The sequence below is a fragment of the Vipera ursinii genome, assembly GCF_947247035.1.
Source record: "Vipera ursinii genome assembly, chromosome: 1".
NCBI classification, from domain to species: Eukaryota; Metazoa; Chordata; class Lepidosauria; order Squamata; family Viperidae; genus Vipera; species Vipera ursinii.
Genome location: NC_139512.1, coordinates 242,991,467 through 243,018,907, shown reverse-complemented (window position 1 = coordinate 243,018,907; position 27,441 = coordinate 242,991,467). Strand labels below are relative to the sequence as shown.

At 38.4% G+C, this 27,441-nt stretch overlaps 2 protein-coding genes across 3 annotated transcripts in view; one reads left to right on the top strand and one right to left on the bottom strand.

Moving 5' to 3' along the window:
- Positions 1-1,224: 1,224 nt before the first annotated feature.
- On the bottom strand, positions 1,225-26,257 carry CASP8AP2 (caspase 8 associated protein 2). Of its 2 annotated transcripts, none has more exons than XM_083348138.1 (10): positions 26,026-26,257; positions 20,268-20,346; positions 18,406-18,486; positions 15,559-15,656; positions 15,011-15,085; positions 14,471-14,586; positions 10,929-13,087; positions 6,043-9,238; positions 3,551-3,650; positions 1,225-2,672 (listed from the first exon to the last, which is right to left on the bottom strand). In XM_083348138.1, exons 2-10 carry the CDS (start codon positions 20,317-20,319, stop codon positions 2,616-2,618), a joined length of 5,934 nt encoding a protein of 1,977 aa, XP_083204264.1. In that variant the 5' UTR covers positions 20,320-20,346; positions 26,026-26,257; the 3' UTR covers positions 1,225-2,615. The 2 variants fall into 2 exon arrangements, with proteins under 2 accessions (XP_083204264.1, XP_083204263.1); XM_083348137.1 differs by lacking the exon at positions 26,026-26,257 and adding an exon at positions 23,084-23,202.
- MDN1 (midasin AAA ATPase 1) overlaps positions 25,694-27,441 on the top strand; it is a 131,487-nt gene continuing 129,739 nt past the window's right edge. The window contains exon 1 of the mRNA XM_083348146.1: positions 25,694-25,820. Coding sequence (XP_083204272.1) covers positions 25,722-25,820 — 99 coding nt within the window. The 5' untranslated portion in view covers positions 25,694-25,721. The remainder of the gene's footprint in view (positions 25,821-27,441) is intronic.

Sequence of the window (27,441 nt, the reverse complement as noted above, 5' to 3'; positions counted from 1 at the left end):
GCTCAGCAATAAAACACAGACCCAAGGAATGCTGATTCAGGAAAGCAGCAGTGCTGAGAAGCAAGGACACTCAGGGAAATCTCTACAAAACATATTCTAAGATCCCTTTGTTAGCTCAAGTAAGCCACTGTATTCAACCCATTACCCTAACCTAACAAGTTTTAAACTCAATCAAGTTGCTACACTAATTAAATGTATAACATAATTTATGTCAGTCTACAAAGAGGGAGTTTATTCCCTCCCTTCTTTTGGCTTGTCTTGGCCTCTAGAACCAATCAATAAACTATATGTACTTCAATGAAATCATGCTGATCTCTGGTTTATCTGAACTCAAAAGTTCTCCTACAATTGTCAATACCCTAGGTCAGGGGTAGGCAACCTCGGCTCTTTTATGACTCATGGACTTCAACTCCCAGCTGGCTCAGGAATTCTGGGAGTGTCATAAAAGAGCCAAGGTTCCCTACCCCTGCCCTAGGTTTTCCAGTTATAGCACACAGCTGTGAAAACTGAAACTTTGGAAAAATTGAAATGAAGACAAATTTATGTATCTGAACTGTGAAGTTAGATGCAATTATTAAGGCTATTTTGGACCACAAGAATGAATAGTTCAATATCGGATGATAGTTCAGTATCAATAAATCTAATCACTAGCTGCACTGCACTCCATTAAAAGTACAAATAATTAGTTAGTATTTCATCACCAATCTCTATTAACTAAATCCATTAATAATTATATATGTAAATATTAAATATAAAGGCAAAAGTCATTGGAGATCCTGATGGTCATAAAAGTCAAAGGTAATCGAAAAAGAGGCTTAGAGAAGACAAAGTAGTTAGATGCTGATTGTACAAGCATGATCTTATGAAAACTGAAAAGGAATAATTACTGATAAGAAAATCCTCACAAAATGATATATATTTTATCACACAGTTGTGGCAGAGCCAAATGCAGGATATATGTTTTCCAGAGATTTCTGCTCTGCCTGAAGAAATATCTTTTATACTTGTGGGTCCAAGATGAGAGGGCAATCTTGAAGGAGATCTCTTGCTAAATCAGGATGTTTAGATGTACTAACCTCCACAACTTAACTTCACTGGAATCTATCTGAGGTATTGAGCTTTGCACTTTAATATCAAGATTTTTTGCCATCAGGAAAGTAAATTATTATCTACTGGCTAAAAATAACTAATTCAAAAAGATTACAAAGTAGGGTATAAAATACTCCAAACCAACATTTAATTAACATTAAACACATTCATTTTACAAGGTTTGAAATTCATATTACAGAATGCGGTATTTAATGTATGCAAAATAAAATTTGTTCTATGTAATCAAAAATTTACAGGTAAAGAATTGTATTTAAACACAATATTTTACACAATATAGAATTCTGTACAGTACATTATTTACAGGAAAGTAACATATAAAACTTACAATTTATACACATGCACTTCTTTATACCTCTCTTTCCCTTTCTTTTTTAAAAGTCAGGATGGCAAGTAATCCGTTTTAATCAATGAGTTTTAATATTAACAATTTTTTGAAAAAATGAGGTACTTTGCGGGCGTTGCATCTTACATATTTCCATTATGAAATAAATTCTTTGTCCTTCAAAATAAGGTCTTATCAGGACAGGAACATGGATCAATTTAACTGGATTATCATTAATTTAAACCTTAATTAAACTCTTAATTAAAGTATGGGATTAAATTTCAAATTGCACACTCCATTAAAAATACTCAGTATTTTTGCAGATACTTATAATTTAAGAGATATTTTGTTAACCTGTGGCAAATCTGCTTTAAAATGAAAGTTGGACATGAAAAACAATGTTACATTAGTCTGTAAAATAAAATAGCACTTTAAGTAGAGGAAACTCTTTGCTAACACTGGTGTTTTATTTGTAAAATAAACAATATATACTAGCTCCTCACAAAATCTAACTAATAAACCATTTATGAGGATTTAGAAAATAAACTGCAAACTTCAAAATTTATATTCGCACTTAATGAAAGAGGAAAAAAAAAGCAAAGTATATGCTCCACACCCCTTTTAAGTTATCTCATGATTACTGGAGTCTCGTTTTGTGCTAACAGGCACTACTTTTATTTCTGATCAACAAACTATAGTCAGATTGTTCAAGTCAGAACTATGGTTCGTATGTGAAGAACTGGTCTTGTGTTGATCCAAAGTTTCAATGAAAATAAGGGTTCTGAGTAAAACACAGAGGACGAAGCAGGAGCAATAAAAAATACCTTGTTCTATGATGTATTTTGCAAATGATCTTTGGCACCTGCAGTGGATAGAAGTCTTAGACAATTCATAGCAGCTCAAGAAGTTCAAGCCGTATTACTTTCTTTTTCCTCCAAAATGTGCACTAGGTTTTACAATTTATTTGCTATATTTAATGAATACCAGTTACTAACGTAATTAAAAAAACAAACAAACCAGGATCTTCCCATAAGGTCTGTGAGAATAAATGAAAGGTTTAAATTACGGGTAAAAAAAAAGATACAGAACCAATTGCTATTTGGACTTGGAAAGCAAGCACTCCTTCTTTCTCACATACACACAGGGCAAAGATGTGCATAGATTTCTTCATTTGTAGCAGCCATTAACTGCCATTTGACATCTTGAATAATTTCACTAACTGCTTAAATCTTTCTTCAACCTGTGGAGAGAAAATATAAAATTTAAACCTTAAAATATAAAGCAATTTGCAGAGTAGGTATTTCCCTGGGGAATTAATGAGCATCTCAAGTCATTCCCCACTCCCTCCCACCCAACACACTCATACAGACATGCGACCAGGCAAGTGAATCAGGTGTAACAATTCTGATAAACTAAGGCAGCTAGGAAAAAGTGATGCCAGATTCAGAAATACCTATTAGCCACATCGAAGATTTCCAGGTCATTTGTACGTCCTTACTGGTACTTACTTTAGCACGATTTTATTTTGTTTTAAATCATGATAAAAACTTTCCCAGGTTTTCCTTGACTGAAGAGTGAGATCTGTTTAAATATAGACCCACAGCATTCAGAGCCAACAGATTCCTCTCTTCCACCAGCCATTCATCTTAACTATTAACTAAGTCCTTATTGCATAACCTAGTCCCACTAAAAGAGGTCAAGCAACAATCCAAAATACTGCATATTTCTATTTGTCTTGAAGACGAGACTAAATACTTCTACTGTTTTCTTTCTTTTTTTCTTTGCAAAGAGAAAAAAGTAGCTGTTTCTTCAAGGATCTCTTACCTAGTTTCCAGAACCCTAACACGAAATGTTAGTCTAACAGATCTATCTCTGGCACAGCACTAACCTTTGCTTAAACTGAAGTCGACAGTCCTATTGCTGAAGTTGGGCAGTGTGTGCAATTTTTGCTTGGGTTTATAAATCATTTTTCTCGCTAATCTTTGGAGTGGGGTAGAATTTGTCTGAATTTTTGAAATGTTTTTCTTTTAGGTGAATATGGCGTACTCTGTTCGTTCAGAGAAATACACAAATGGAAAGTGAAGCCAACTAAATACAGATTCCTATCCAGACACGTACCTGAGCTGGAGTTTTTTTTAACTGCTCAGAGACAGAAGTAAAAGTTTTTCCTGACGGTCCTTTTTTCTGGCACTCCAATAGGATCACCCGGTCATCATTTCTATAATATGCAAAGTTAATTTTTAGTCACTGAATACTTACTTCTTTGACAATAGATCAATTACTATTATTTCACCCATGTGAAAGATTTAAAGTAAAAACAAAAGGCAGGATTCATAGCCAAAGGATAAAAAAAAAACTGATTCTGAAACTAAAATCTGGTAATTTCACCAGATAATGTGTTCTCAGACCTCTCGGAACCGTGATCACCATGATGAATGATAGTTAAACTAACAAAGTGAAATGACTGCTTATGAGCCCATGTTCCTTTATTTGAAAAGAAAAGGATTAGATATTTGATGGAAAATCAAATTCAGAAATAAGAGTTAAGACAATGGCCTCTGAGCAAAAACTGGCTGGCAGATTTGAATCTCAGGAAGATCTGAGTTACCGTATTTTTCGGACCATAAGACGCACCAGACCATAAGATGCACCCAGTTTTTAGAGCAGAAAAACAAGAAAAAAATTCTTTCTCCTTCTCTCTCTCTCCCTCTCCCATTGTCCCTCCCTTCCTTCCTTCCCTCCCTGTTTGCCCTTCCCTCTCTGCATTAGAGCAGTACCCGCGGAGGCGGCCCTGCAGCTCGGCTTTCTTTTGCAGAAAGCAAGCTGAAACGGAGTGAGGGAGATTGCCAGAAATGCGAATCGGCCGATCTCGCGCTCCTGCAAACTCCCTCGCTCGGTTTCAGCTTCCCTTGCTACAAGAGAAAACAAGCTGAAACGAGGGAGATTGCAGCAGCGCGAGATCAGCCAATTCGCATTCTTGGCAATCTCCCTCACTCCGTTTCAGCCTGCTTTCTCTTGTAGCAAGGGAAGCTGAAACCGAGCGAGGGAGAGTGCAGGAGTGTGAGATCGGCGTTTCTCAGCACGTGCCGATTCGTGCTCCTGGTAATCTCCCTTACTTTCCACTTGCGGAGGTTGGGGCTGGCCATACAGATCACCTTCAGACCATAAGACGCACCCTCGTTTTCCCCCCCACTTTTGGGGGAAAAAAGTGCGTCTTATGGTCCGAAAAATACAGTAATTAGAAAAGCTGTAACCAAGAAGAAAAACATTTTCAATCACAATATTTACAAAATACATCTCTACAGACCACCTATTCTGTTATTATTCTATATCTGTCTTATGCCGCCAGGAGTCACTGTATATGAGTTGGGTGGCTATATAAATGTGCTTAATAAATAAATAATACATAAGCAATCCATTTTTGCATTCTGTTTCACTTTCTCTCTTCAGATATTTTTCATTTACTATTTACTGTCCAGGCTACATGGGTAAAATAATTCAGTTCTTAAAGTGACCACCAGTATCTTTTGCAATTAAGAGAACTGTCAGAAGTTTCTACCACCCATTTATTAGAACAGTGATTTGTAGGATCTGTTTAAGAAAGCAACCACAAATGTAGATAATCCTTGACTTATGACCAGTCGCTTAGCGATTGTTCAACATTATGATGGACCCCCCCAAAAAATGTGACTTATGGTCCAATTTTGAAGTTGTGGCATCTGCTGTCCCCCAACAACTGCAAAAAAGGTCATAAAATTGGATCTGGCCACATGGTGACTCACTTCATGACCATTACAGTTTATGACAAAAAATGTGGGCTCAATTACAGTCGTAAATCAAGGAATATCTCTAATAGCCAACCTTCTAGGATCATACAAATCATACATGATTAAGACTGTTTATTTCCTCATGCATCTAAATTAATTTTGCTGAATCCTTTCTTGGAATGCCTTTGCCTTTTAAAATGCAGAACGAATGGCTGGGACCAAAAGATTGACAAAGTGCTCTGCTCAAAATTTCATGCCTTGGTTTACCTGTCTTTAACTTTTGTTGGACAAAGGCTTTTTCATTTATTCATCTGAATGGTTTTTAAAAAACTTTTCAGCATTTCTTTTCATTACGGCTTGATTTGAGAGTGTATTTTGAAGCAGGAATAAATGTTGCAAATCCTTTGATAATGACTTGTTTTACCATGCTCAATTGCTGACATTTCCAGACAATGCAATATACAAACTACACACCCCTATTATTCAGATGAAGGAACAATTTTGTACCATATGCTCAGAGCGGCTTCTAAATTCTCCTCTCTCAGCTAATGCTACAATTTTTATAGCAAGTCACGGAAGACTGAACTTACTCTACCTCTGCCAGAAAAAAGATTTAAAAAGTTGAGCTTGCAGCTAAGGTTAGTGAGGCACTCATTACTAAAAAATGCCATAATGTTCAATGAGATATACAACAGACTACATTCTTATGCAGCATTCCAAAATCCTTTTAATAGGAGTAAGCAGCTCTAATGCCCAAGATGTGGTGTGTTAGAAAATAAAACATAATCTCAATCTATTGTACTTTTAATGTATTCAGCTATAGTCCATTTTCAGTATTCTTACCTTGTCCAAGAAATTACAACTTCTCCTTTCTTCTTAATGATATTTTTGGCACATAGATTTGATGGTGACATAGAAGATGTTGAGGATAACAGATCTTTGTCTCTAGTTGACGCTGGCTTTGTACTAGATAAACTTGAAGCTACTGAAGTTCTCTCTTTAGCGATTTTGCTATTTTTGCCTGTTTTTTTAAAATCCAATTCATTATTTTCCTTTCTTTGTTTTTTTGCACTAGATGCTTCTTCTGTTTCCTTTTTCCTTTTTTTGCTTTCTTTGTTAAGTTTCATTGGACATCTTTGACCATCAATATTAAAGGTAGTATTTTTTTCAAAACTGCCACCTCTTATAGACATGTCTGGCCGATTTATATTTTCTTCATCTTCAGTCTTTGACGTATCAGCTACTTCACAGTGACTATCTGCTTTATGTTTCTCCTGATCTTTACATACACTTTTCATTCTATAATTTAAAGCAGACTGTTCTATGGGATCTTTTGGATTTAGTTTATTTTCTGTAGGAATCGTAACAGTCAAGCCGATACGTGTATCAAAATGATTCTGACAGGGTAGCTGTTCTACAGGTGGAATTACTATTGGTTTAACTGGGAAATCTTTTATTTTTGCAGAAGGTACATCTTTTTCTTGGAATGCTTTCATTGGGATTGTCTGGGGAAGCTTAAAAACCTCAAGCGCACCTGCATTCTGACTTATTTTATTTGAGGAGTCTTCCAAAGGCACTGTAGATATCCTTAGTTCTTCAGGAGGGTCTTGCAAGTCAGAAGGTTTTTCTGACGCAGCATCATTATTCAATGCTTGATTTGAAACAAATAAACGAGGGCTTTGAGTTTGGCTTGTGTTACAAAATGGCCTCTGAACTTCAAGACTGATGTCACAAGATTGTTCTTGTCTGTTTTTATGAAGCAGGGACTCTACGGTATTAACATCATCACCGGGAGTATCAGGATGGAGGTCTTGTTGTGGTTCAAAAAGATCAGGAACTGAATCAATCGCAAGACAGACAGATGTCTCTTTCAAAGGTTCCAATGAGTGAGTGTTTTTTACAGAGTCAGTAGTATTTATAATTTCTTTAGATATTTCTCTCTCTCCTGAAGGGATGCTTTGGGAAGTTAAAGTAGCAAGATTTTCTTCAGATATAATTTCATTCTTCCCTTTTTCGGTAACAGAGATCAGTGGCTCATCTGGTACGGCTGTCTGATCAGTGGGTGAGACAGATGGTGCAGCACGCCTTATTTTCACAATAAAGTGGTCGTTTGACTTCTCCATTATTACTGCTTGCATTGGAAGGCTTGGACAACACTGAAATCCAGGAGCAGCAGGGATATTTGCCCACGATGAGCAGCTTGATTTACTGCTTGAATTATCAGATTCCAAAGCCAAGTGGATCTCTTGTTCAGAAACATCCTCCTCTCCTATGTGAGCATCTTCACTAAAGTGTGCGTTCAAAACATCTTCAGGAACAGATCCCAATACGTCAGGTTTCAAGAAACTAAGATGAGCATCTGACTTCAAAGGAGAGGGAATAGTCAACGATACCGCTAGGTCTTCCAAAAGGATAGAGGAAACCAGAGATTTTTGTTTTTCCAAAACACATACCTCACCTTTCTTCAAGGTAGGACTGGTAGGAATTTCAAACATACAGTTTTCATCTAGAATATTTGGATCAATGGGCATTTGCAATCTGGCTAAAAATGTTGAATCTCTCTCAGGTGAAGCTACGGGCCATTTAATGCCATCCATTACTCTTGATTCTACCTGGCTATCCCTTGACATTGTTTCTTCAGTCTCATACGCAGGATTATTTCTACCGCTCTGACCTTCTGGCATTTGCTTTTCTGGTGTTCTGAATTCCCACTGATTCTCATCGATGAAGTCAACGTTCTTCTCTGAAAGGCCAGAGCCCTGCAATAAACTTTTGAACATTTCACCCATTTGAGCATCATTAACCAAATTGAATGTTAGCCCAGACATTTGCTGTTCTGTGAGAGGTCCACAGCTGATATCAGATTTGTGAGGATCTCCAATCATCTCCAATCCCTCCTTTTCATATTTTCCAGTTTTCAAAGCAGTATCCTCTGTGGAAGTCGGCTTAGAATGTGCAATTTCAGGGAGAGGTCTTGTGCTATCTGTATGGGAATGTTTATGTTTTGTAACTGTATTTTTGTAGCAAGGTATTTTATTTATTTCCTGGTGATCTGCCTTGGACAGTTGGCTAACTACAGCTGGTTTTGGAAGGACATGTTCTTCAGACCTTTTCACTTTAGCACTTAACCTTGGTTTCTTTGATTTCTGTCTATCAATTTTATTACTGTCAAGGCATTTTGAGCTTTCTTTCCTTTTACGTTTACTATTATCGTTCTCATTTCCAAAACTTATCAAATTGCAAAACTTTAGAAGAATTTCTTTTATTCTATCAAATAGCAAATCAAGTTGTTCATCCACAAGTTTCCACAATTTTTTCTTCATATCTGATGGTTGTTTCTCAAATAGATACTTCATTGCAGTATTTTTTTTAATCTGATTGAGTTCAGATTCAATAACTTCACAGAGATTTACCTTTATTGGCTCACTTGATTTGCACATTTTAGAGAAGTCAATATATTTTATTAAAGATGTAAAATTCAGAACTGATGAATCTATTATTTTATGAAACTGCTGTATTGGAAACTGTACCTTAAATTTCATATAGTTTTTTCGTACTTGTTTTCTTACAGCTTTCAGCATCTGCATAAACTCATGTACAGTACAAGGTTCAGCAGTAATTTGAACTATTTTTTCAAGAGAATCAATGCTCACAATTTTATTTTTCTTCATTTCCTTTGAAAATATTATTGTTCCATCTTTGGGCTTTTCTTTACTTTTTTTCCCAGAAGCCAATTTTCCAGGATCTTCATTGGGGGATTTAGACTTGACTTTCTGGTTGTATGTATTCTTGGATGTATTAGATCTCTCAGGAGATATTTTTCTTTTCAACTTCTTACTATTTTCAGATTTTCTTTCTATTTTGGGTTCATCATCAGCATCACTTACAATTTCTCCTTCTTCTAATTCATCTGAAGACATGTTTAGCTGAGTCTCTTCTAAGATTTTGTGATCACTGCAAAGTGGCTTTTGATTTTCTTTGTTGAGTTCACTTGAATGGTTGTTCCCCAGATAATCCACTGCACTATCTGGAGCAAAATCTACAACCAACAGAACAATTAGTAAGTAAAAAATATCACTCTAAAAAGGAAGCGTCAAAGCAAACTGTTTTACAGAATCATTCAATTATTGTTCATTTCACGACTAAGTATTTCCACTTATAATTGTTAATTTTGTGTTTTGCATTTTAAAGAGGCAGCTTTCAGAATACATGTGGTATAATGATTAATATAATAGATTATCAAAACGATCCATATGCAAATTCCTACCCAGCCATAAAGCCAAATGCATAACTGTCCTAGGTACATTTTCTCTTTGCTGCATCTATTTTACAGACTTGTTAGGATGACAAACTTCAAGGATGACACAGATGCATTCTGAGCTTTTTGGAAGAGCTGGGTGAAAATAAACTAAAATTTGGAACTGAAAAAAAAATGCTTTCATGGAAAGTACTTCACATCAAATACTGGAAATGCAACATAAGCTACAAAAGCATTTTAAGGATCGCTCTCCTAGGAACCATCTGCTGACAAGACTGAAGTTGCACTCCACATTTTAATAAACTGTCACTAAATATTCTTAAGAAATAATATATGCAATCTGTGTGAATCCAAAAGATCAATTTCAGAAAATGAGCTTTAAAGTTAAACACTGCCTTAAATGGATTTTCATTGTAGCAGGCACACCTTGTTTACTCAGAAATAAAATTAAGATATCCCAATGTTATCCCTTAAATATAGGTACCCCTTTGGCTGCAAAAATCTGTATGATCACCAGATAGAAGCAAGATTTTTTTCCCCTGAAGTCAACCAGATTTCTCATGACCAAATATGCTAAACTTACTGTACTGTATAGGAATGTACTACAATAGCTGCCATCTAACTTGTAATCAGATTCCAATTATACAATAGTATCTGCAATTAAATTCTGCATTAAAATAATATGCTTAGGATCAATACACATTAGTGCTGTTAATGCAATATTTATTCATTCTCAAACCCGGTATTTGCTAACACCCATCCATTAAGGCTTCTGATATTAAAAATTTGAAACTAGCTTCTCCCCACCAAAACTCAATGGAAAATGTTGCATTAACTGAATAATTTATTATCAAGATGATTGAACAGACAGTAAAGCTCATGTGACTTTCCTCCACTTCAACTAAACTGCTTTTTTATAGGAGGCACCTAAAAAGAAACATACCTTTGTAATTAGCTTTTGAGAATTAAAAACAAAGCCATGACCCAGCTTTTGAAAAACTGGAAACTGTGTCATTTATCCCTGTGATGATTTTCTCCTACATGCCTCACAGCTTAACACAAAAAAATGCTGGTTATTTCACAAGTGGATCACCAAAATAGATTCTGAGCAAATCCAAAAAAAAAAAAATCAGCATTGCCAACCAGAATCAAACTATAACTGGTAATCTATATTTTGGAGGCTCAGCCAAATTATATTATGCAGGTCTGGGATAAACTGTGATTTGACTGGATGAGGAATTATTAAATTACCCAGTAGGGAAGAAAGGAAGTACAATACTCCAACTCATGGCTCATGTCCAAGTTTCCAACCAGCAGGAAGTAAACAAGGAGCAAATAGGTTTGCTACTGCTATACCTTGTAATCTGCTATAAACTTTTTTTTGGCATAAAGGTATTTCCTCCAAAGGCATACAAATCAGCCCAAAAAGGACATTTTTCTAACAAGTACAACAAAAATATAATAAACATACCTGTGTTATAATTTGCCACTTTGTAAGAGGTTTCCATTCTGAAGATTTTACCCAAGGGTCGTATCGGACTGTTAAGAGGGCTGATTGCTTTTGGGATGTACCTCATGTGATTTAGATCAATGCTCAGTATTGAGTTATCATCATCCCCTGGAACTGGATTTGAGTCTCTTGTCTGAGACACAGCATTTAATCCTTTACTGTAGAGTGATTCCATTTGGCTTCCATGCTTGGGAGAGCTTGGATTCGAATCTTCAGCTCTGGAGTCAGTTATTGAAATATTTACACACAGTATTTTATCATCTTCTGTGCTAGTCTTGTGAAGAGGTAGGCTTTCATTTTCAGAGTGCTCCAAGATCTTTTTATCTGCACAATTACTGGATTCTTCTTTTGTCATGGATGAGTCTGAATCAGTCCCATTAACTTCATCTATTACTCTAAATGTATCAGAATCTACAGAACTCCCAGTCTCCAGGTCATGGAAAGCACGATTTAACAGCGTCTCCGGATCCGTGCGATTTACTGGGCTAGGTGCCCCACGCACTTCCTTGGAATCTTGCATCTCATTCTCAGTGGGAGGAAGGAGTTTCCCACTGCCAACAATTTCGTTTTGTAGTGTCGCATTTTGTGGAAATGCTTTACATGGCTTAATATCCCAAATTTCTTCTGGAGTCTCGTTCTGCTGATTTGCTTCGATCTCAGAAACATATATTGTTTTTTCCAATTTAATTTGAAGGGGACTGTTATGGATTGGTCCCAATGGCATTTTCGCTTCGCTAGCGATATTAATTGGCTCATTTTGGATTAACATTATTTCCTGACTTGGAACTTCCATCTCACCTTCGTTAGTGCTCTCTGCTACTATTTTGGATTTGTCTGTTTGCTTCTTAGCAGGAGAGAGAGTTAAGTTCAGCTTCTGCATGAAGCTCAATTTTAAGTCTTTGCTTTTCGATTGATCTTCATCCCTTTCCACCTTAATGGGCACAGGCTCGTCCACAGCCTCAACTGCCAGGGCCGTTTCTTTTGCTGGAAAGGGCTTCTTTTGCTCCCTTTTGGAACTGTCTTTTAGTTTCCCGTTTTCCTTTACTGCCTTTTGGGGAGTTTCTTTCGAATTTTGTCTTTCAGTTTGAGAATTTCTGCTTTCTCTAGGTTTGTCTCTTTCACTTTTCCTTTTGGCTTCCGATCGATATTCGTCAGATTTTGAATGGCTGCGCTCAGGTTCACATTTTTTGCTCTCTTTGTTGGAGTTACTAAGTTTTCGCTCTCTATTAGAACTGTGTGGCCTTGATGATTTCCCTCCTTGGAGCCCAGGACCATCCATTCCTCTATTTTTCCTACAATCGTTATGTTTTATCTTGTCATCTTCTAGGTAACCTTTACTTAATTCTTTAGGATTTCTGACAAGTGTATTATTTTCAGGGGTATTAGTAGCTTTACCAGCTCTTTGCTGTTCTACATATTTATCAGGTGGTCTGTTTTTTTGTCTACTACTGCTTTCCTCTTTGTTTTCTTTTTTTAAGTCTTTCTGGTTTATGATCTGTAATGTTTCAAGCCTATCTTCATTAATGCGTTCAGTTTTAAGCCTTAATTTATCCTTAGGAACCGACTGTTTTTCCTTAGTAGAAGAGAGATCATCAGTTCTGTTTTCTGCACTCCGACTGCTTTTGATATTTAAGTCCTTTCTGTCTTTCCACTGTCCACTTCTGACTAATTTTTCTGGGTTAACTTGTAACTTTCCAGGAGTATCCAATATGCAATCTACAACACCTCGAACATCTCTCTGTGCTTTTGTTTTGTATCTGCAATTGTTATTCTTACTATAATGTTCGTTATTTTTCATCTCCCTTTTCTCCTTTTCTTTATCACAGGAGCTATAAACTTTTGACAGCTCTGTTTGAACGCCATCTTTCTGAAGCTGCTCAGGATGAGATCGAGATATATAAGAAGTATCTTTTTTTCCCAAATGATCTTTCTTATTTCCTGAATCCCAAGATGGACAGTTATGAGATACATCTCCGGGCAAGTCTTGTTTATTTTTAAGATCTGTTTTTGAATTATTTTCTGGGATGAAATTTCTGGATTTATTTTTTTGTTTTGATCCTTCAATGTTCCTTGTATATATTCTACTGTAGGTATTGTGATGAACTGGAGCTTCTGTTAACCTGTTAATAAAAACACTATTTTAATATGCTACATTATATAATAACTATCTGAAAGTTTAGTAAAATAGAGTAAGTTTAGACTGACAAAAAGGCAGTATACTCCAAAGCACAATCAATAAAAATATGAAATGTTTACAAAGAGAATATAATTCTTTTAAAATAGAATATTTTAATTTTGATATTATTGATATAATTTATATCAATATTATTGATAGTTTTAATAAAGAATATTTAATTTTAATATTAAAATAGAATATTTTAATTCTGATTTCATTTTATAACCATTAAGAAAGCTAGGTATCAGGTTCAATAGTTATTGCCAGTTATTACCCACATCTGAATCGTCAAGAATACTGAGCTATATAGAATGTAAACATGAGGCCAACACATGTATCTCATTAACTCTTCCTTCCACGCAACTGGAGACACAAACCGAAGAACAGCTGGGCATTATGTTCAAAATGGGGATTTTGATTAAATACCCAGGGACATGGGTAGTAAACATAAAGCTAGGAAAGTAATCAATTATTTGATCAATTAAGGAGCTATGGTGGCGCAGTGATTAGAATTGCAGTATTGCAGGCTAAGTCTGCTGACTGCCAGGGATTCGATCCTCATCGGCTCAAGGTTGACTCAGCCTTCCATTCTTCCGAGGTCGGTAAAATGAGGATCCAGATTGTTGAGGACAATATGTTGACTCTGTAAACCGCTTAGAGAGGGCTGCAAAGCACTGGGAAGCGGTATATAAGTCTAAGTGGCATTGCTATTTGTTGCAGATAAATACTCCCAAAAGTATTTTAAATAATGATGAATGAAACCCAAACTTAATGATATACTTAAAGCAGAAAGGAAGAAATAAGAACCTAATGCTGGTTATGATTAGGTTGTCTTAGTAAGTAGCAGCAATTAACCATCTTGTTTGACTTTGGAAATTAAGATCAGAGCCTGCTTAATATTTGGATGAAGGATCTCCACGGAGTACCAGTGTTACAAGCTAAGCAATAAAAAGCAATAAACAAAGAAATCCCAAGAAGCAACAGCAAACTGCTGCACTGCTGACAAGAAAAGTGTAACAGTATGCAGTTATACCATTAAACTGTAACTAGAAGTCAAGTTATACTTTTAAATCAATTTAACTACATTTATCTCAATATGTTTTTCTCTGCATAAAATATGTTTGGTTTTTATTCTAAAAATTATCTCATGAAATATAAACACATAAATGCTAGTAGCATAAATTTGTCTTTAAGATACCAAACTTTCACCTGGGATTGGAAACGGTTGCACGGAAAGAACACTTCTATTTTAAGTTAAGGTTTCCTTTCTTTACTTTTTTCATCATTAAAATCTTTCAAAAACAATATGTAGGTTAACTTTCAGTACCTTCGCTGCAGACTACTGATTTCTTCATCCTTGCGGTTAATTTCCACTCTAGCTGTTTTGATAAGTGCTGAAATATTTTTTTTAAGGGACAGATTTTCACTTTGTAGAAGAGAGTTCTAAGCCAGAAAGAACACATAAGATATTTAACATATTATAAACAAGGAACTAAATATATGAACAAAAATATGATAAAGTTCAAGAAATGTGCATTTAAATTTATTACCTTTTTTTGTTGTAATAAGCTAAGAAAATACATTACATTCTAAACGTATTTAATGTAATGCCTCCTAGTTAAGTGCATAAAAGATTGCATATTTAGCCATTAATTACTGATACTTTCCTGAAAATAAATATCACTGCCCAGAAATATGTTAACATGTATAGGACTAGGTTAGTTTTCATGGGCGACTGCTTTATGACAACTATTAAATTATGACTATTTCCAAAAATACAATCCCTGTCATGAAGTAATCTCTTCCCATTTGCATTTTCTGCTATCTGTATGAATGTCTTGGATCATATTACTTATTGCTTTATTACCTGTTCTTGTATTTCCTGAAGCTTCTTCATCAACTCTTGAAGTTGCTGCTTACATTTCTCATGTTCAGCCTGCAACTGCAAAAACACAGATCTCCTCATTTATATTAAAACACATACTTTGGATACAGCAACTATAGTTTTGCTAAATCATACAAATATTTTCTGAGTTATAAGGAAACATTTCCCCCCCTACTAAACACATATATATAAAGTATGTATCCCATTCATTTTTACTGCAACATGGACAAATGGAACTATCTGTAAAGCAAAAGAAATCAAAATCCAGTTACAATGGTTAATTATACTTTTAGTTTTTCATAACATTAAATTTCATTATTAATAAATTACAAATCAAGTTCTTTCTCCTTAGGATCCAAACTGCAACTTACCTTTAATTGTGTAAATTTCAAAATCAGAGAATTCTGAAAATTGATGATACTTTCAATTACTGTATACATGTTAGTATAAACACAAATATAACCAAATGTTAGTTATTATCTAACTGCAATTTATCTCCCTGATGTGTTACCAGTATAAAAAATACATACTTCATTGAAAGTGGCTTCCTTGGCTGTTTCTTCCTCAATCAGGATTTCATCAAATAGGTTCAAACTACTTTTGATCGGCACTTTTGTAGCACAATTGCCTAAAGCAAGGGAGATGAAAAATAACTTTTTTTTAACAAAAAGAATCCTTTGTTTTCTTTGAAAGAAGGTTACTAGACTTCATTAAGCTTGTGGCAAAGTTTGGCCAGCACACTCTAGAAATCATACAAGAAGCTTCACATCTTCAACTGTGTGGCTCTACACACAACTTGTTCTGCCCCAGCCCCCCCCCCACTGTAACCACAACAAAATGGGCTCCTATTATCAACCACAACACTCCAAATGTTGTAGTTGTTCCATGAAAGCCCGAGAAATATAAAGGACAGTGACACATGTTTATCACTGACACTGTGTATATCTCAATACCCAACAGAAAATTATTGCCTCTATTTAATTTCATAAATTATATTTTCTAGGTATAGCTTCGTTTTCCTAAAGAGACTCACTGAATACATTAAACTGGTTTTGAATGTTTCCTCAGTTTCTAAGGGGACTCACTGTGTGGAGACAAAGAAACACTGGTTTTTGAAAGCAAGCAAGGAAACAAAATACCCCATATCTCCAAAACCTATTTTGCACATAAAGCTAGGTAGCAGAGTTTCAGAATCCTAGCTTTAGCCAAATAATATCATTTACATTTTTTCACGAAGCCAAATCTTATAAATATTAACATATACAGTATGTACACACCCGTCTTTAGATGGCAAATCACTTCTAATGCACTGCGTTATGGTCAGATTTAAGTTCAAAACTCTGTTGAAATACTTTTTTACCTAATCAAATTTGTATGCTGCTTCAATGCAATATTCTTAAATGACTTATTACCAGCACAGTAAAACAATCATAAGTATATCAAATGATAAGCAAAATGATGGTTTTTACCGAAAGGTTTCTTAAAACTGTGTTAACAAGAACATAACAAAATACCGGTAGTTTGGATATAACAAATGATATTTGTTCTCCAAAGGCTTTGTGGAATGGCATTTTAAACGCCGTTCTATGTATTAATAAGAAAGTAGCAATCATTCCTTCAGATAGGAGCATATTAAAATGGGTGGGGCCACAACAGAAATTTCTGACTCCCCAATTTAACCATTTCCTAAAGAATAGGAGTTCTCAACATATCCTGTTGGTTGGTTCCTACCAACCAGGTGTTAAACACTATAAGGCTTTATAAGTGATAAGCACTTTGATTACACCTGGAAAGAGACTAGTAGCCAACTCAGCTCCATAGCAAAGGTATTACAATGGCTATATTAACAGGCGTCTCACATAACTTTGAACATTAATTTTTGAGTGTCTTCAGGGAAAGCTCCACACAGAGCAAACTGCAGTCCAACCCAAGGTGGTCCAGTTGGGAGTATACCCAGGACATTGCCACATTAGCTACAGTGGCAAAGACTCTCTTACTAATGGGTTATACCAGGGGTAGGCAACCTCGGCTCTTTTATGACTCATGGACTTCAATTCCCAGAATTCCTGAGTCAGCATAACAAAAGAAGAGGGTCCAGGAGGACCCCGACTGGAGGACATGCTCTTCCAGCTCCATCTGGAGTGAAAGATGAAATTGTACGGGGAATGGAAAGTTTCTGAATCAACAGTCACTGTGTTTTGCTGGGTTTAAGTATTAGCCTTTTTCTCCCCATTCGGACCAGATATCCACTGTATCCTGTATTCTACTATATCTTCTATTCAGCCCTAAGTGGCAATATATAACAGGTTAGTACCAGCATTTTGAAAACTTCAACGTATATTTTAACCCTACTAGATAGACCAGATAAGGAAATCAACTTTTAGAGGAAAGCTCACACTACTCTGAGATGTGCTGTATTTTCTTTTTTTTATACTTAAGTAAATTGGCAGTGACTAACCTCTGCCTAGGCAGCATCTAACTCCAAGTGAGTAGGTATGATTTTATCTGCAGAATACTTATCAAAATATCACAATGATCTATTGGGAGTTTTTCCACTTCAAGATTTCCTCAAAGATTCTGGTCCCTTTAAATAGTACAACTGAATGACATTTCAAGAATGCAATAAGTGTGAGAAATCTAACAATGCTCCACTGATCTTACGGCCATGCTACAGAGCCAAACCTGGGCTCATATCCATATTTTATCATATTTGTGCCTTGTTTTTTCACCACCACTACTCTTCGTTTCATATCCTGGAGCTTATCACGAAAGCAAAGAGAACCCCAGGAGTAATAACAGGATGAGTAATCTCATGTAGTGCTTTTACTGCATCTGTATATCACTGGACTGATCAAACTGCCTGATAAATCTCTGAGAAGCTCCCCAAGCCCTTTCTGAAAATCACAGATCCATAAAACATGTGGGATAGACTATCTAAGTCTCTCTCTAATGCAGGAGTTGGCAATGCCATGAACCTCACGGTTACCCAAAAGTAATATGTTAGTACAAGGACCTGCTAGTAACATTTTCCTTACCAGATCACATTTAACATACACTTAAAATACCAGATTCAGGGTGTTGCCCATCCCCCACCCCTCCATGATCAGGATCTGTGATTTGGCAGAAATCCAAAGCTGTTTTGACAGGAATGAATTCTGAGTTAACGCACCCCCAAGAAATGAAATCCCCTAGCAATAACAGCCTGGAGAAGTCGACTACTAAATTAGAACTGGTATCAAGCTTCTGAAACCTTGTTTCACCAGGTTTTCACTATTTTTACTAAGCTTGTCTGGGGTGGGATGGGGAAATATCTGTATCATCCAATTCAAGTGAATAAAATCAAAAAAAGAAACTTCATAGCAAGGCAAATAACATACTAGAAACAACTGGAGTGCTGTCTAAGCCATCATAAATATCCACAGAACTCTCGTCGCCATCTCTTCCTTCCAAAGAAGAAACTGCAAATAGAAAGAACACCCCACAAAAGATGTTAGCTGTTCATGTATTACAATAGCTGTAATGTACAAGAGATAAAGGAGGTTGTTTTACGAACAAAATTAACAATAATTCTACAATAAAAAAACATTTTACCCAGCCTATCATTGGTTTGGAGAGATTGTATCCAAATGTACTGAAACAGAAAGTGATTTGCTTTGCTCTCTTTATTGATTTCATATTGTATCCATGGCTTTATTATGTTTACGTAAGTATGATTTTACTGATAACGTTTTCATTGATACTGTGAATCACTATAGCTTGTTTGATCAGAAGTACGAGGGTCATATATATGATTAATAAATAAATTTCTGATCAGTTCAATTGTTATGGGCACCAATTTAAACGGGAATATAAGAAACATAAAAAAGAAGCTTTCTAAACTTTTACCTATGCATTTTTCCTGACTATTAACCCCAAAGAAAGAAATACCTGTATAATTTGTCTTGTAGAATAAAAATAACTGTCAAAGAGGAGACTTTCTGGGGTTTGAAGCATGCAAGGTCAGAAGGAGCCTGAAACTTGACAGGACCATTAGTCACAACATTGTACAGGTACTTTCCAAATTCAAAGTTAATAAACAAATGACAGGAAATCTGTTACCATACAAGGGGGAGAAAAATATATAGGATTTAAACCCAGGGTTGATATAAATATGCTTTGATAGCTAGAATTTGCAGTAGTTGCTTTTTATTATTTTTTATCTGCAATAGTAGCAATTCATTTATCCACACTAATTCTTTACTGCTAGCTCCTGAGTGGAAGTATGAATTCTGAAAAGCACCATTTGACTAGCATCTCTGTTCAAACTACATCTTTAGCAGCTTGATTTTATAAAATAAAATGTACATTAGTATAGATAGTTCTGAATTATGATGGTTACTTAGCAACTATTTGAAGTTATGATGAACTTCCCAAAAGCTGCTTATGACCCATTTCCGAGGTTCCAAAATCCACCCCATCCCACGACTGCATTTTTGATTCTCAGCAACTGGCCCGCCTTTACAATCATTTGCAGTGGCCTAGCCATGTGACAGTTTATGATATTTTTTTCCCAGAAGCTGGCCGTTACTTCTGATTCCTGGAAAAGAAGTCCAAGAGCAAAAAATGGCTTGGCTTAATGATTGTTGCATTTGCTTAGCAACCACTGCAAAAAGAAGCCTTAAAATAGGGCCTGGTCAAGTAATGATCCACTCCACCACTGTCACGAACTTATAACCAAAATTGCAGGGCTCAATTACAGTCATAACTTAAAGATTACTGATCAATTATCGTTGTGTCAGAAATGATGTGACACTAACTATATAATATAACACCAAATCTCAGAAATTCTATTCCCTGGCTTCTATCCATTTAACTGGCAGTTATAATAGCCTATTTCTATCAGCTAGGAGAATTGCTGGAATGATATCAATCATTGTTTATGTCAACACAATCAAGAGGAAGTCATATGCTCATCAACACAGTTTTGCTTTTGAGTAAAATACTGTATTATTAAAATAACATATTGTAGCACTTATCAGCAAACTCCTTTTTCTTGGCCTCCTTCAAAAGTGCAGGAAGGGAAGTTATGATTGACAGGAATAGCTCCTACCACAGTCATACACAAAAGTCTACTAAATTGAAGTTTTTGAAACATAATATATGGCTTTTTCCCACCATTATCTATTTTCTAGATAATACTATAGTTAGAGTTAGACCATTTTTCTAATGTCCCCCAAAAGTAAAATAATCAGTTACTTACTGCCATATAGATTAGAAAATGTCATTCCATCCTCCTCCTCCTCTGTTCCCATTATAATCACTTCCTAAGTATAACCCATCTAAATTTGATAGAAAAAAAATTAGGACATCAGTCTAAACAGGATAGACATTATATGAGACACAGACAGCCTGTTCCCAAGGCGAAAGAGAATATCTGTACACATGCACATATCTCAATCCCACACTTTAAAAAACAGCTGTGTGAGGGGAGGGCTTTCATCTCCTCTCCACAAAACTTAGCATCATCAAGCTGTCTGTTTTTCCTAGACTTAGAAAGGAAGAATAATTTGCTAGCAATTCAACCAATCTAGAATTGTAGAATAAAAATTTGTTTTGGCCATCATATCTAAGCCAGGTGCAGTGCTGGAACCCAAACATTAACTATCCCCAACAGATGGCTATTTAAACTGAAAGGGAGCAAACCACTTCCTGGATAATTGGTTCCATGATTAGAACCATATCTGTCTTACTAATAAGGGACGCGGTGGCTCAGTGGGTTAGGACGCTGAGCTTGTCGATCAGAAGGTCGGCAGTTTGGCGGGTCGAATCCCGAGTGCTGCGTAACAGAGTGAGCGCCTGTTACTCGTCCCAGTTTCTGCCAACATAGCAGTTCGAAAGCACGTAAAAAATGCAAGTAGAAGAATAGGGACCACTACGGTGGGAAGGTAACAGCGTTCCGTGCGCCTTTGGCGTCTAGTTATGCCGGCCACATGACCACGGAGATGTCCTTGGACAAGCGCTGGCTCTTCGGCTTTGTAACGGAGATGAGCACCAGCTCCTAGAGTTGGAAACGACTAGCACGTATGTGCGGGGGAACCTTTACCTTTACCTTAAGATGATCAAAATGTTATTTTCTGCTTGACAGAGCAAATCATAATAAAGGTGTTCTCACTCCCCAAATCCTCTCTAATATCCACCCATCACACTTAATTTGTCAGATATGCCAAGGAAAGGACTTCCAAAAAGCTGTAGTCTTGACAGCTCTAAAGTTTTTCCCCAATTAAATTGCACAGCACTCTGTACATGATCTTTGTGAATCTAGAACTAGGTTTGTCTAGGGCAGGGGTAGGCAACCTTGGCTCTTTTATGACTCGTGGACTTCAACTCCCAGAATTCCTGAGCCAGCCAAGGTTACCTACCCTTGGTCTAGGGCAGGGGTAGGCAACCTCGGCTCTTTTATGACTCGTGGACTTCAACTCCCAGAATTCCTGAGCCAGCCAAGGTTACCTACCCTTGGTCTAGGGCAGGGGTAGGCAACCTCGGCTCTTTTATGACTCGTGGACTTCAACTCCCAGAATTCCTGAGCCAGCCAAGGTTACCTACCCTTGGTCTAGGGCAGGGGTAGGCAACCTCGGCTCTTTTATGACTCGTGGACTTCAACTCCCAGAATTCCTGAGCCAGCCAAGGTTACCTACCCTTGGTCTAGGGCAGGGGTAGGCAACCTCGGCTCTTTTATGACTCGTGGACTTCAACTCCCAGAATTCCTGAGCCAGCCAAGGTTACCTACCCTTGGTCTAGGGCAGGGGTAGGCAACCTCGGCTCTTTTATGACTCGTGGACTTCAACTCCCAGAATTCCTGAGCCAGCCAAGGTTACCTACCCTTGGTCTAGGGCAGGGGTAGGCAACCTCGGCTCTTTTATGACTCGTGGACTTCAACTCCCAGAATTCCTGAGCCAGCCAAGGTTACCTACCCTTGGTCTAGGGCAGGGGTAGGCAACCTCGGCTCTTTTATGACTTGTGGACTTCAACTCCCAGAATTCCTGAGCCAGCCAAGCTGGCTCAGGAATTCTGGGAGTTGAAGTCCACGAGTCATAAAAGAGCCGAGGTTGCCTACCCCTGGTCTAGGGAGATTCTCAGTCATACAGGTCATGGTTATCCCAAAGGTGTTTCCCCCCCCCCCCAGAAGGCAACTGTTTATCCCTTCAAGACGTTTTGCTTCTCATCCAAGCAGCTTCTGAAGTTCTGAAGCTTTCTTGGATGAAAAGTGAAACGTCTTCAAGGAAAAACAAACTCCGGTTGCCTTTGGAGAGAGAGGAGGGAGAGAGGGAGAGAGAGAGAGAGAGAGAGAGAGAGAGAGAGAGAGAGAGAGAGAGAGAGAGAGAGAGAAAGAAAGAAAGAAAGAAAGAAAGAAAGAAAGAAAGAAAGAAAGAAAGAAAGAAAGAAAGAAAGAAAGAAAGAAAGAAAAGCAAAGCACCTTTGGGACTAGAATTAGATTGGGGGGGGGGGAAATAAACTGCACCATAAACGGAATGAAGTGGAACGGAGCCTGAAGAGGCTGGTTATTTCTGGAAGCGAATCAGAGGCAGCGATTGTCAATTGTTCCCTGAGCCAACCCTAAAAGCAAAAAAGAAGGGAATCGGCAGAAGATGATGGCAAGACACGATCTACCTTACTGCCCGCTTCCGACCTGCCACCAGAAGCGAGCCTGCAAGACGGCCCCATTAAATAAAAGCCCGAGGAAGGATAAACCCCATTTTGGTCGTTTCAGAAATCCCCCTCCTTCATCGGCGCGGCCCAGGGTTGACTGGGCCAAGCTGACGGCAAGCAGGGCGAAGCGGGGTGCGGGGCCGGCACGTCCGCCTGGCGCAGGCTGGTGCCCTCCAGATGCGGGCAGCCCAGACATTACAGCTATCCCAAATCCAGCACATCTGGCAGGCAGCAGGTTGGGGGAAGGCGAAAGCAGAGGCTCCGAGCAGACAAGAGAGGCGAACGAGGGAGAAGCGCTACAAGCCCGCCGCAAGCTCCCCAACCACCCAGCCGGAGACCGCCCTCAAGTCTCTTATCCCTCTCACGAACCGGAGTGGCGAGTCCTGCCGTTCCTTTCCGAGTCTCAACGGGCGTGGCGGAGACACCCGCCGCCCCTCAAAACCGCCCGGACTTCATCTTCTCTGCCTTCCTCGCAAGATACTTCCCCCCCCCCTCGTCCCCCCCAACAGGCCAAAGCGGCGGGGGGGTAGGTGAAGCCAGGAAAGCGTAACCAATCACTTAAGACGCTGAGGCACGTACTCCGGCGTGACATCACTAGATCCCACCTCCTCCAGGAAAAGATTTGGCGCCAAAAAGCAGGAGAGAGAGAGAGAGAGAGAGAGGGAGGGAGGGAGGGAGGGAGGGAGGGAGGGAGAGAGAGAGAGAGAGTGAGAGAGAGAGTGAGAGTGAGAGAGAGTGTGTGTGTGTGTGTGTGTCCTGCCGGAGTCGTTTTAATTCAGGGGTCTTCAAACTCGGCCCTTTTATGACTCGTGGACTTCAACTCCCAGGATTCCTCAGCCAGCATGCTTGGCTGAGGAATTCTGGGAGTTGAAGTCCACGAGTCATAAAAGGGCCGAGTTTGAAGACCACTGTTTTAATTACTTCGATTTACTCCGATTGAAAACGACTCTCATGACAAAACATTCAGAACTGCTTGAAGTTATTTGTTCTATGAATTTAGGTTGATGCTGCTACCCTGTGATGATTTTGAAGGAAGGGTTTTATAACAAGAATACTTTAGGAAAATAGTTATTTCGGGACTCCCGACTACTAATTTTAAAGACAGTGTTTGTAAGCCACATTTCCAAAGCAATAGCTATTAATATTATGTGTTGCCAAACTGTAATGGACGCTGAGATTATTAAGGAATCACAAACATCAGTCACTGAATGTAATGTTTAAAATGCACGATCTATATAATATTGGAAATATAATGCTATGTGAGTAACTTTAAATTTCATGCCATAGTTAGAATACCTATGTATTCTGTAGCAAAAGGACAAAGTCTCCTGTGAAGGATACAGACTACGATTTTTACAGCATTTTTTATGGCCCAGTCTGATTTATATGCTGCACTGAATATGTTATTTGTTTTTATTTGCCATTATGATCTATAGACAGTGCTTTAGAGTTCAGTATTTAGAGTGCTGTAGCTTGTTTGATGCTTTGAAGGGTCAAACTACACCAGGGGTAGGCAACCTTGGCTCTTCTGTGATTCGTGGACTTCAACTCCCAGAATTCCTGAGCCAGCTATGCTGGCTCAGGAATTCTGGGAGTTGAAGTCCACGAATCACAGAAGAGCCAAGGTTAACTACACTATATTCTATACTGGATTTCAAGTTCATGTACTCTTGTAACTATTTACTAATTTTCAGAATCAGTTTATTCAGGAGTTTTTGCAAGTATTAGAGAATAAAATCTTAAAGAGTATCAGTTCAACAGACCTATTTTAATAATGTTCTTAAAGATTTCCATATCTTTATTTAGCATTTATTAAATTTACATGGCTGCCCAACTCAGGTGACTTGCAGTGCAGCCCAGGGGATGTAAGTGCTTGAGAGAGGAAGCTAGAATAGTAAATAGTAAAGTAACAGCAAATAAAATGTAGGACATTGATATACAATAATGGGCATTCAAAAGCTGCTGGGTGTGGCAGACTGTCTTGTGTTAGTTGCGAATTCAACTTATGCCAAAAGAAATGCCAGAATACAGTTGGCTATTTTATAGATCATTGTGCACTAACAGTATAAGAAACTGCTTGATCTTGGCTAAATTTTAAGCCTTTATCTAAAACTATTACAATGATGATAGGCAACTTTCTGGCAACCTTTTCAACTCCTCTAAGCAAGAAAATGCTGACAGAAAACAAGTTTCTGACTTATAGAAGGCAAATGTATCAAACTGCAGTTCTAGAAGTCTTTGTTTAATTAAATGGAACTTGCTTCTAAATAAAGGATTACAGGATTTAGAGATCTGTTGGAATTCTGTGCAGGTGTATTCAAATGTATTCATTTTAACTGTTTAGAGAAAATGTTGTAGCTACGGAGAGGAAATAGGTGCATCCTTACTGAACATCGCAATTCACTATTTCCTCAGAATTTCCCATTGATTTCAACGGAACTACTTTCATGTGACAATGTTTGTGACCACAGCATAATCTTTTATGTTCCTCTGGAAAATCCATTAAGACCGCTTTTGTGAAATAGTTACGAAAAAGCAGTAACGAAAATACATCTTGGACCGATTCGTGCCGCAAAACTCAATAATAATAATAACAATAACAACAACAACAATAATAATAATAATAATAATAATAATAATAATAATAATAATAATAATAATAATAATAATTAATAATAATAATAATAATAGCAGCAATTAACTTGTGTGTTTATGGAGAGATGTCGCAAAGCATAACTGGAAACGCGCAAGCATAGGTTTTGTTTTGGGGTCCGCCAAGGGGAGGAGCGGCCAGAAGGCAACACGGCGAAAGCTCCTGTGGGGGCTTTTGTCGCTGGAAGATGACGTAGGCATTCCGGGGGAAAACGAAACTCACTCTTCCCACGTGTCGCGCTTCTAACAGTGGGTGGCGAGAGTGGTTTCTGGCCAGGTTGGGCGTGCACGACTCCTTTCCCTTCCCCGGGGAGAGGGGCCCTCCAGGCGAAGAGATTCCCGCGGGCGCCTAAAGATGGAGCATCTGCAATTCAATCTAGCGGGGCCGTTGCAACTGATAGCGCAGAGGAACGAGAGGAGCAGCGGCGAGCTCAGCAGGTTCCTGGCCAAACAGGTGGGAGAGAGCCACAATGGCAGCGGCGCCCTCTCCGCCCTAGGCCACCGGGGGAGAGGGAGGGAGAAAGGTGGGGACCTGCACAGGGTCCACACCCCAGGAATCTTGGCCGGGGTGACCGTCCCTCTTCTCCGTCCCGGCCTTCGAGAAAGAGATCGGCCTGGCTGGAAGCTTAAGGAGGGAGAGAGGGCGAGCTGGGTCTCACCTTCTTTGTCTGAAGAGGAGGTCGGGGAGCGGGGGAGGGAAGAAGCCAGGATGCGGGAGAATCCCTTCCACTCTCGGCTCGCAACGGCGACGAACAGCATCGGCCGGCCTCCTCCGTTTGTCAGCCTGGTCGCCTCCCAAGAGAAATGCGGTGGATTTGGGAAAACTTTCTGACCTCCGGCGATAGATTAAAACGTCGCTAGCGTGTTACCCTTTCGCCCGCTTCCGCTTGTGTCTGTCTTCCTCAGCCCGAAAACTTTGGCTCTTGATGCTTGGAAGATTTCTCAAGTCTTACCGGGGTCAGAACGAGGCTGGTATTCTTCTCGTTGCCCATAAGTCATAGGCCTGACTACCATTGATTTGAGACGGCAGAATGTGAAATTTTCGGGTGTGAATTTTCAGCAGTGTCGTGAAAGTTAACTTTTCCTTACAGGGTAGGAGGGGGAGAGCATCTTCCAAAATACTCTACTTTTTCATTTTCGCATAGTTTCCAGGAGAGATTGGGCTAGCTAACATGGCCGTTGTAGTACATCTAAAATGAGGGCATTTTAGTATATAGTCGACACCAGGGGTCTGCAGCTAGGGCCCCTTTACAACCTGTGGATCTCAGCTTCCAGAATTTCTGAGCCAATATGGCAGGAGTTGGAGTGCACAGGTCATGAAGGGGCCACAGCTGCCCAACTGTGGTCTGTGGTGTGCTAGCTCTACAGTATGTATTCAGCAGTAGAGTTTAATACAGTGTGAAGAATAATTGATTAACATCCATAACAACCCTAGGCTAAGTGTTGTGCCTGTGGTAGTAATAAGAATGAGCAAGTAACCTCACTGCATTGACATGAAAGTGTGTCAGACACTGGACTCTTGCTGGCAGGATGGGAATGAAAAAAAGTATTTCCCTCAAACATGCTGATATTTTGGGAGCAGATCAACAGCTTCTCAAAGGACACCAATTTTACATCTCTAGTATCTCAGAGCGGGGGATGGGAGAAGGCATTTATATAAAAGGATGAATTTCCCTCCCTCTCCACATTCCTCAGAAGGAAAGATTTAACATTTTTTATAAACTCTAGGGCAGGGGTGTCAAACTGCCAGCCTGCAGGCTGGTTGCATCATACGGAGGCCATGCCCACCCCAGCTCCGACAATGAAAAAAATGTCCTGATACATCACGATACATCACGTGATGCAGCGAGTTTGACACCCGTGCTCTAGGGGATTCTTTCAGGAATCACAAGATTATTTATTAGGGCTTTAAGAAAAAATGTTCAGTTCTTTAGCATACGGCCATGGTGCATTTTGGAACTGCAGTGATATCCTTTTGTTGCTAAAAAGCCTCCAATGTTGGGCATTTGATTTTGATTTTCCTCATTCACACATGCTGATCCATAGTTTTGTTATATAAATCATGGTCAATATTA